General features: G+C 38.9%; 1 protein-coding gene across 5 annotated transcripts; it reads right to left on the bottom strand.

Annotated features, from left to right (window-relative positions):
• Positions 1-899: 899 nt before the first annotated feature.
• LOC309705804 (C-reactive protein-like) lies at positions 900-8,455 on the bottom strand. Of its 5 annotated transcripts, none has more exons than XM_082531788.1 (6): positions 6,918-7,782; positions 5,739-5,825; positions 2,929-3,013; positions 2,747-2,813; positions 2,058-2,265; positions 900-1,869 (listed from the first exon to the last, which is right to left on the bottom strand). In XM_082531788.1, the coding sequence occupies exons 4-6, from the start codon at positions 2,796-2,798 to the stop codon at positions 1,464-1,466; spliced, it is 666 nt and encodes a 221-aa protein (XP_082387914.1). In that variant the 5' UTR covers positions 2,799-2,813; positions 2,929-3,013; positions 5,739-5,825; positions 6,918-7,782; the 3' UTR covers positions 900-1,463. The 5 variants fall into 5 exon arrangements, with proteins under 5 accessions (XP_082387914.1, XP_082387913.1, XP_082387915.1 ...); XM_082531787.1 differs by having other exon boundaries at positions 5,739-5,962; positions 6,601-6,956; XM_082531789.1 differs by lacking the exons at positions 5,739-5,825; positions 6,918-7,782 and adding an exon at positions 8,317-8,455.
• Positions 8,456-9,896: the final 1,441 nt, after the last annotated feature.

The raw sequence follows: 9,896 nt of genomic DNA on the forward strand, positions 1-9,896 counted from the left end.
GCTCTGTCACTAAAATAAAAATTACATCGAGGGGTTTTTGCTTTATAATGAAAAATGTCACGGTCCTGGGTCACGCAGTGTTTGTGCTTTTTGTTCAAGTTTTGTTCTGTCAATTATGGTTTTCTGTTTGTATTACATTTATAGTTCCTGGTTTTTAGGTTTCTGAGCCTCCTCTGTGTTCTTGGTAAAGATCTAACTCTGTTCTCCATGTGATGTATGCTTAGACTTAGTTTTCCGGTGTTCAGTGTTAGGCCTACGGTTCCTTTTTCATGTCTCCCAGTGGGAGAAACGTTTCGTCACTCATCCAAGTGATCAACAAACACTGAATAAAGACCATTGATCATTGGCCATCCAGTCTCAGCTGACTGCAGCTTCTAAAAAGCTGGGGAATGAATGACCAATGATCAATGGTCTTTAATCAGTGTTTGTTGATCAATGGTCATGACAATTTGCATGTTAATGAAAAAAATGACCTCACAACCCATTGTTGGCCAGTGCTGCTGGTTTCAGTTATTGTCAAATGTACTGTTTATATGATTACAAATACAGTACAATTACAGCATTTACTTAACTAAACAGTCTAAATACTTCTTTTCAGTTCTGTAGTACAAAACATTAGCTAAACTCTTCTGCAGTACCACCTTTATACTATTTGTGTGCCACTGAGTGCTTTGAGTTCTCCAGTACTATAGAAAAACACCATATCAGAACAGAGATACTTATGAGCCTGAAGACCGGGAAGTCAGCATTATCAGTGACACTGTGTTGTCTTGTTAATTTTTAAGCCCCTGGTGATAAAATATGCCGATGTCACAAGCTGCATATTATTTCAACTGTATGGAGTGTAAAGCTGAGGATTGAAATGCAGACACAGGAGGCAGCAGGGTTTAATAGGACAATCTTTAATAAGCTGATGGCACAAGTCTACAAAGGGAAACGTAAAAGTTTTTACGAAACCAAATCCACAAGTGCATGGAGAGAAAACATACAAGATATCGTCACAGACGTTAAAACAAAAGTGTGAGGGGAAGATGGCACACATACAAGGGTGATTAGGGTAAGTAGACACAGGCGACAGGAGGGGTAGCAAAAATGAAGACAAATAACAAATGCAGCGGTTAGACACAAACCCACATGTAGCAACGTTAGACTGAGACTGGGGAAGGAAACTAAAAGAACTCAATGCATGGAAATAACTGACAGAAAAGCTCTAAAAACTCTCATAATACAACAATGGGACTATGACAGTGTGATTAAAAGTACGTACAAGTAAGTGATAAGAATAATCTAGAACAATATGAATCTGTGTTGAGTATTTAATATATAATTAAAAACAGGTGATGTGAGCACATATTTGTTTTCTAAAAACTTAAAGTAACGTTAGTGATATTGACACACAGTTTGATTAATAGCCATTATTTCATACAGCAGAATGGGGTTATTCCTGTGGGTGAGCATTATAGCTACAGCTCACGAATGGCGACCTCGACGTCCCCGTTAATTCTCAGCTCTGTTCTTTCCCAGTCAAAAACATTTCCTCTTGCTACTCTCTTCCCTGCAAACATGCCTTGGATCACGCTATCTGCCAGAACAACATCCCACATGTTCACATCACAGATCTCACCAACAAAACTCTGCTGCTCATCAAAAGAACCCAGGAAAGAATCCGGATCTTGTCCCAGGATAACCCTGCCTCCTGCCCTGACAGTGTGACCCTTCCTGTAGATTTTAGATAAGCTCCTCTTGCCATCCAGGAAGAGGGCAGCTAAACCTGAAGTGGAATCCCAGGTGACACACAGGTGGGTCTGCAGGGCTGCGAGCTCAGGGACTTTAAATAAAACACCACCTCCAGCCATGTAAAAGGACAGTCTGCACACACAACATCCATACGTCCTTTAGTCATAAAAGTCTTGCACACAGGCAGCTTCATGAAAAATCATAATTTTACTACATTTGAATCAAAACAATTTTACACCAGGACCAATAAGATCAAATTTGGTTGATATTGTTTTTGTAAAGCTCACAGTGTAGATGCTGTTGACTTTGAGATGTCCTACCTTCCATCCAGTTCACGCCACACATTCAGCTCATCGTAGCTTCCAGTCCGGTATGCAAAGAGGATGATCTCTCGCTGGCCGCTGAGCTCCGTGGCCACTCGCATGCACAGAGTGAACGCAGTCAGGTTCATCGGCCTTTGAGGGATCATCTCAACATAACTGGTGCTCGTCGCAGTGGAGAATACCAGGGTCTTAATGGGAACACTCCCTGAGAAGCAGAGTTTTCTTTTGTGTTGATGAAATTGTAAACGAATTAATTGTAATTAAATTGTATGAACTAATTCATATTTTCATTCTCTTCGTAATGTTAAGCACTTTGGTCAGAACTTGCTGTTCTTAGAGCACTTTATAAATAAAGTTGGTTTGGCCTGTAACCTTTGAAAGGTTCAAAACACTCAGCTGCAACAAACTCCATGTCTTTAACTCTCCCACGAGAGCTGTTTATGTACATAAATGTGTTTGTTGTTGTTAGTTCTGTTTTAACTGACATCACACAAATTTAATGAGCTCTTAAAAATGAAAAATTTTGACATCTGAGCCACTGAGAGGATGAATGACAGATAAAAGGATTTAATCAAGACAAGAAAACATATAAAGAAAAATAGAAAATGAGATAAACAATAAAAAGTAAATAATGACATAATTACAAACTTGCACAGAGATGGACAAAAGAACAGAGAAACCGTTACCAGCCAATGCCATGGAGACGGCGATGAGGAAAAGGCCAATCAGAGGTCTCATTTTGTCTCCACAAACCTGCAGAAAATGAGACTCATATGTTAACATGATTTTAATTTATACACAGAATATCAGTGGGAGTTTTTTTGAAAGTTATGTAAAGTTACAAAGTAAAATGAAGCTGTATATGTACTGTGATGCTCCAAAGGTCCTAATGCAGACAGTCAGCTGGGCAGTCTTATAACCTGAGTACCAGAAATCCTCCCCGTTTCAGAGTCCTGCGATGCAAATAACAGGCTGTCATTGATTGGCTGGTTTTCATTGGTTTTGGTAGAAGAAGAAGAAGATGCTAAAATTACACGAAGTCTTAACAAATACAAACACTTCTGTGGATTATTTATTGTGATTATTTTTTTAAGTTTTTTAGCATCACATTATGAGTCATTGATGATTTTTCTTTTCTTTCTTGTACATATTAAATTTGGATTTGATCAGTGTTTGTCTTCGATCATGAATGATTTTACATAACATCTTAGATTAATGTGGTTCTGAGGGCCTCTGGATGTCTGGAGTTTTGATCTCCTCCATACCTGCTTCATGCCCTGGAGGACGGGGCTGTGGCCCCCCCACACCCTCTAGCAGATCATTACATGAAGGAACCTTTTAAAAACAAGCGCGTCCATGCTCACAGGTGTACACACGGGTGATCACACCCACAAACTACACCCTTTTTGGCTCCTACCTCAAAGCACACTGTGTTCTGTTGATCTTATGTGCTGCACAATAATGTTTAATATTTAGTATTTACTGTCATATTCCCATTAGGGGTGCAACGATACACAAAATTCACGGTTCGGTTCAATACTTTGGTGTCACGGTTCGATATTTTTTCGATACAAAAAAAATTTTCATGCCTTTTTAATTTGTCATTTATTAAAATTATAAATATATATTTTAACTCAAAAGTACAGTTTTTAAATTTAACCCTAACCCTTGTGCGTGTTTTTTATTTTGACAGCGAATGCGCACCTGCGGACCACTTATGTGAACCCCTGGTTATTTAGCTCATCATATGGCAGCCACAGAAATTCTTTTGTCCATGAAACCATAAAGCTGCACTTTCTTTTTGCCTTATAGTCTGATTTGTCATAACTTTTCCGTTTTGTGGTAAGCTTTTCTTTGGCTGTCACTTCTTCACCCTGACCTGTCTTATTTGGCTCAGCAGAACCGAAGGGTGGCTGGCCTCTCCCTTAGAGATAGGGTGAGAAGTTCGGCCATCCGGGAGGGGCTCAGAGTAGAGCAGCTGCTGCTCCAACCGAAAGCACTGTATCAAACGGTTCAATATCGATACGAGTATCGTTGCACCCCTAATTCCCATATATCATTGTGATGTTGTTTATTCTGTTGCTCTTGTTCTCTTCTGCTTGTTTTCCTTTTTCTTTCTCAACAGGTGATCCAGGTGATCGATATATGCATTTTTTTTCCTGCCCATTCTGTTGGTTTTTGTTTTTTGCCCTTCTCCCCCGTCCCTCTTCTCAGCTGTTTCTCTTTCTTTCTCCCCTTCTTTCCTCCAGTCAAGTCTGTCCCGTATTCAGCAAGTGAAAATAAAATAAACAATGAATCAAATGGACCATTATGGCAAGGCTGGGATGGTCAATTTGGTAAAGTAAATCCGTTGGGCATCTTTCTTTGCCTTTAGACAACAATTCTGATGGCAAAAGAGCCAAACGGGACAGGCAAAAAAAAAAAAAAAAAAAAAAGATTAATGTGGTAACTGTTATTTACATCATACCTTTACCTACGGGTGTTTCGTTTCTTAAGCATTTATTTCAAATGACAGAAAGGCATTTTGTGTAAATTAAGATGATTTCTAACCTTAAGACCTGAGAGACTTATTTTCATCAGCACACCTCAAAAATGTTTGAAAGCCATTTGTTGCAGTGAAACAATGTTTGTTTTCTATGTTTTCTGAAGAAAAGACACCGCTGCTGTTTGAATTGTTTCCGTTTTGGTGTTTGTTTGTTTTTTAATTCAAATGTTTCTCATTTAAATTGTTTCTGTAAATAGTTTCTCATTTGACTTTTTCAAATGAGCTGCGGCGTCTCTTTGACAGAAACAATGGTCTGGTTGAAAGGCGTCTGTGTTAGAGAAGTAACCAGGCCATTGTTTCTGTCAAAGAGACGCTGCTGCTGATTTGAATTTTTCCAGATGTATTTTTGGATCATTTCACTGAAATGATTGGCATTTAGTTCCATTGCATTAGATTATCATATATATATAAGGCCTTCAAATTTTTACAGTTATTTCATTTTATCTCATATCAACATTTTTGAGAACATTTTCTGATCAATAATCTACAATTATCCTAAAAAAATTACTGTCCAAAATTTGGGCACATATATTGATGATACTGTGAAAGTATACGTTAAATATACCAACTACTTTAAACCGAGTACTGGCTAATATGAAAAGAAAAATTGTGGCAAAAAGTTTCATATATTTCATAAAAAACTTCACATTGCAAAACACAACTAATGACGTTGCTTCAGGTCGAAGGTCATTATAATTCACATAGTATGCCATTACACCCATAGGTAAAGGCACGATTTGCAAATAACAGTTAACAAAACCAAAAGTTAGCACAAACTATACACTGACCTGGAAGAGTCTGATAAAAGTTTAAAATATACTAAGAGGAATTACAATGCAAGAATGTAGGTTTTTATGTAGCTCTGTTTCGTCTATCCAGTCGTTAAGTGATGACGTGACGAATCCTACTTCCGGGCCTAAAGTAGTCTGCGTTTAATATGGCTTTTGTGTTGTTAACATGTTTAATGTTTTGTATTTTCTTCTATTTAATCTCAAAAAGCTCCTAAAACAGTCAGCGACCACTGTTGACCTCCCTCGGCTTTTATTACCGCTAATCATTTATTTAAGCTCAGTTTTTAAAACCTTAGGATGTAACTACAGCCCAGCCCATGCAGCAGTATATGAATGACTAACCTCGTATTGTGGATGGATTATCTCAGTTGTTCTCCTGGCTGAAGTTTGGTCCTTTTACAGCATCCTGCCATGCGATTACATTTGTTCCTGACCACCGAGAACACTCACGTTAACTTTTATCGAGTGGAAAAAAAGTTAGCTTGTTTATATTATGCTAACATGGCTGTGTCGCTAGCGGTCACGTAGCACATCATTATATACCAGCTAGCCAAACTTCAGTAACCCTACTGTCACAGGCTGGGTCTCCGACCCAGCACTCTGAGTTTTCTTTGTATTTGTCTCATTTTGTTATGTGATCAGTTTTGTGTTATTTCCTATTTTCCTTTAGTTTAGGCAGTTATTGTTCTTGGTTTTCTATGTTTTGGGGTTTTGTAATTATTCATCACGTATTAGGTCTGTTAAGTTGTGTTGTCATGTTTTAGTATTTCCTGTTTTATTTTGACAATGTCATGTGTTCTTTGTTCATTGTATTTAGCTTTCTCTCCTGGTCCTGTCATTAGGTTTATGTCTGTCAGCTGTTCCCCCATGTGTCCCCACTTCCCCTGATCACCTCATGTCTGTATTTAAGCCTTTTGTTTTCTTCATGCCATTGTCGGTTCGTCTGTTTATCTCACCAGGGTCACAGTCTTAGTCATGGTCTTTGTTTATTATTTTTCCACCACAGTCATAGTTTAGGTTTTGGTCTCAGTACCATTTAGTATTTTGTTTCTTAGTGTTTTGCCTGTTTGTTTTTGGTCTCTTGGTTCATTTCCCTGCCGTCATCGCATTAAAGGTTCACCTTTCTGTTAATCATTACAATTCCTCGTCATCATCTGCTTCTGGGTCCTGTTTCCACACACATCGGCGCACCCCGCCGTGACACCTACAAACGTCCCTGCTGTTTAGTTTTCTGTCTTCATTTATGTTGGAAGTGATAACAGAGCTGTACGTTTTAATTTGTTTCCAAAACCCCGCAGTCAGGACATGCTATATTGTATTTAGATAGAAGCTAGCGAGCTAACTTCCTGCTAACTTCTAACTCTGTTAAACGTCATAAATTCCGTTTTCATGGATGCCTGGATGTTAAACTCAATTGTTACACCTGGTAGAGCAGAACGCTGATCATTTTATTAAAGATGAAAGACTTTAGACAGTTTTTCAACTCTCAGTAATCCCATAGTGATCGTTTGATATATGGACCTGCAGCGGAGTTTAGGGCCAGACCAGTGTTGCCAACTCCTCAGTAAGGAAAATCGCTATTGGCTGTCCTAAAAGTTGCTAGAAGTCGCTAAATGACGTCATAGCCTAATTTGCATAATTGGTCATGCTAATGTAATTGTAACCTATGTTGTTGGAGAGACAAATAACATCGTGGAAGAGACATAAAGTGAGTAAAAAACGTCCTAAATGCATTTAGAGTTTATTTAGAAATACAAATTAAATTTCTTTTAGCAATTATTGTTTTTTTAATGTCACAATTCCAACCCTGCTCCTTTACCCGGGCTTGGACCGGCAAAAGTGACCCGAAATTGGCACTCTGGGAGAGTTACTTTGTGTGTGTTTATAAGTAGTTTTAAACCTTGTGATCAACAAAACAGCATAAGAGTAAAAGAGTAAAAGAACAACTGACTGCGTTACAGCACCCGCTGCTTGTTGAGAGTAAAAGTGATACGGGCTTTCACGTCTTTTTTTAGAAAAAAAGTCGCTAAGGGGTCTGAAAACTCGCTAAATATTGCGACAAAGTCGCTAAGTTGGCAACACAGGCCCAGACACGGCTAGTGACGTCAAGACTTAACGACCGGATAGGTTTCGGGTTTTCTTACTTCATGTGATCTTTCTGTATCTTGTATGTTGTGCTCTTCATACAAAAATAAGAACCTAGAAGGATTCTCTCATTGATTTTTTTTAACCAGTTTTTGCTGTGCGTGGGTACCACCACCACCAGCAGTTCAGTTCCCAGGCATTCCTGGAAGGAATATGTAATTGAAGAAGAGTTTTCCGGTGCGAGCTATTCCAGCAGTTGTCTGGTTTTAGTTAACGAGTAGTATTTGTGTTGTTGGGCTAACACGACATAGAGAGCCTTTTCACAAGCTATGTGTTAGCAAGTGTTAGGCTAGCACTAGCTTGTTAGCTGAAGTGCTTAGCAAAGCTCAACTAACGTCACAACGAGGTGACTCTTGTGACTAGCTTGGCTTTAATCCCGGTGTAGTCTCAACCCGTTCCAGTAACCATGGCTACAGCTCCGGCCACAGGCAAACAGTCAGAACCGAAGAGCAAAGAGGCTGCATCTGCATCTGTTTTAAATAAGCACAGGAAAACTAGACATTCACAACACTGAGTGAATAAAGTGCTCTGTTGATCAGTTCATTGAATGTTGTTAAAATAAACCTGTCATACATACTTTTGCATCATCATTTATCCTTCAAACAGAAAATATCTCAGGTTTGCTTATCCGAATAAACAGAGCAGGTGATCAGAGACTCCATTGTTGTCTATAAATCAATTCATAAAGCTTGACTTCAAAATGAACCTGGGGAAATATCTTGAGCTTTGATGGGTTCTGTCTTGTTCGTAAACATCCTCAGTAGTTTCCTCTCACCTGAGGGTGACCGTTTGGGTTTTCTTCCAGCCCTTGGCAAACTGTTGACACTTCTGAATAACTTAAATAACATATACAGCTGATTGAAGTGAGGATTTTGGAATCTGCAGTCATCTGGAAATGCTCCGAGAGAAACCAGCTGTGGTCAATCGTAACCACTAATGCGTTAATACGTCCTGTTGAATTAAAAGACATTGTAGAATCTTCAGCACTTCTTATTAAGATATTTGAGAGAATATATGAATGAAATGACACAGTGTAATATAGCATGAGTTGTTGTTGATGATGACTTTTTTTTTTATTATGTTCAGTTACATTAAACTCTAGAACAGAAAGATGGCGTGCTTCCTTTGTCACATGACTGTCAGAAGGTCCGGCATTTCTGAAATCAAAATGATTTATCAGGCATAGAGAAGGACGGAGCAGATATTTTTACTAGGTCGCAAAACACATTAATCTGAAGTGATGTCAGTATTACTGATGCACATTTTGATCAATAAAGTATCAGATTTCATACAACCCTATGGGTGGCATTATAACTACAGCTCATGAGTGGCGACCTCTACGTCTCCGTTAATTATCAGCTCTGTGTTTTCCCAGTCAAAAACATTTCCTCTTGGTTCTCTCTCCCCTGCAAACATGCCTTGTATCACGCTATCTGGCAGAACAATGTCCCACATATTCACATCACAGATCTCACCAACAAAATTCTGATGTTTATCAAAATCACCCAGATAAAAATCCAGATCTTGTCCCAGGATAACCCTGCCTCCTGGGCTCTGTGGCCACCCGCATGCACAGAGTAATGCACCAAATGTAATGGTGTGTCCTGTTACATTTGGTGTAAAAGCATCACAACATTTCAGGAAAGGAACATTTTACCAGCAGCAAAATATGGTGGTGGTAGTGTGATGGTCTGAGGTTATTTTGCAAAACACAAATGTTCATCTTAAGAAAAACTAAATGAAGACTTTGGAGTGGCATAGTCCTGACCTGAATCCGATTGTGACGCTGTGACATGACCTTAAAAAAGGTAGTTCATGCTCAAAACCCCTTCTACGTGGCTGAATAACAACAATCCTACAAAGATTAGTGGGCCAAAATTCCTCCACAGCACTGTGAAAGACTCATTGCCAGTTATCGCAAACGCTTGATTGCAGTGTCGCTGCTGAGGGTGGCCCAACCAGTTATTAGGTTTAGGGGACAATCACTTTTTGGTGGTGATTATGTCTCCTCCCCCCGTCTTCATCATTAATGATCTAATCCAGTCTTTACTTGGGTGTGACTTAGCCAATTAACCAATATCAGTCTGTTACATGTTTATCTATGAAGATGTGATTGGTTATTTTGAATTTTTTTCTGTTTCCTGTCTTTTAGTTAAGCAAACTTCTACAATATTTTACTATGACCCTGATGAAGGCCACAAGCCAAAACGTGTTAGTCAGTCAATAAAGTTGTTCCTCTTCCCTTAAGTGTTGCTGGAGTTCCTGCATTGTGGAGAATCACTTTTTCACACAGGACCATGCAGGTTTGTATACACCCCAAAATATATGAAATTACGAAGGGAGCAAACACTTTTT

Source organism: Aulonocara stuartgranti (genome assembly GCF_965226115.1).
Source record: "Aulonocara stuartgranti genome assembly, chromosome: 4".
Classification (NCBI taxonomy): Eukaryota; Metazoa; Chordata; class Actinopteri; order Cichliformes; family Cichlidae; genus Aulonocara; species Aulonocara stuartgranti.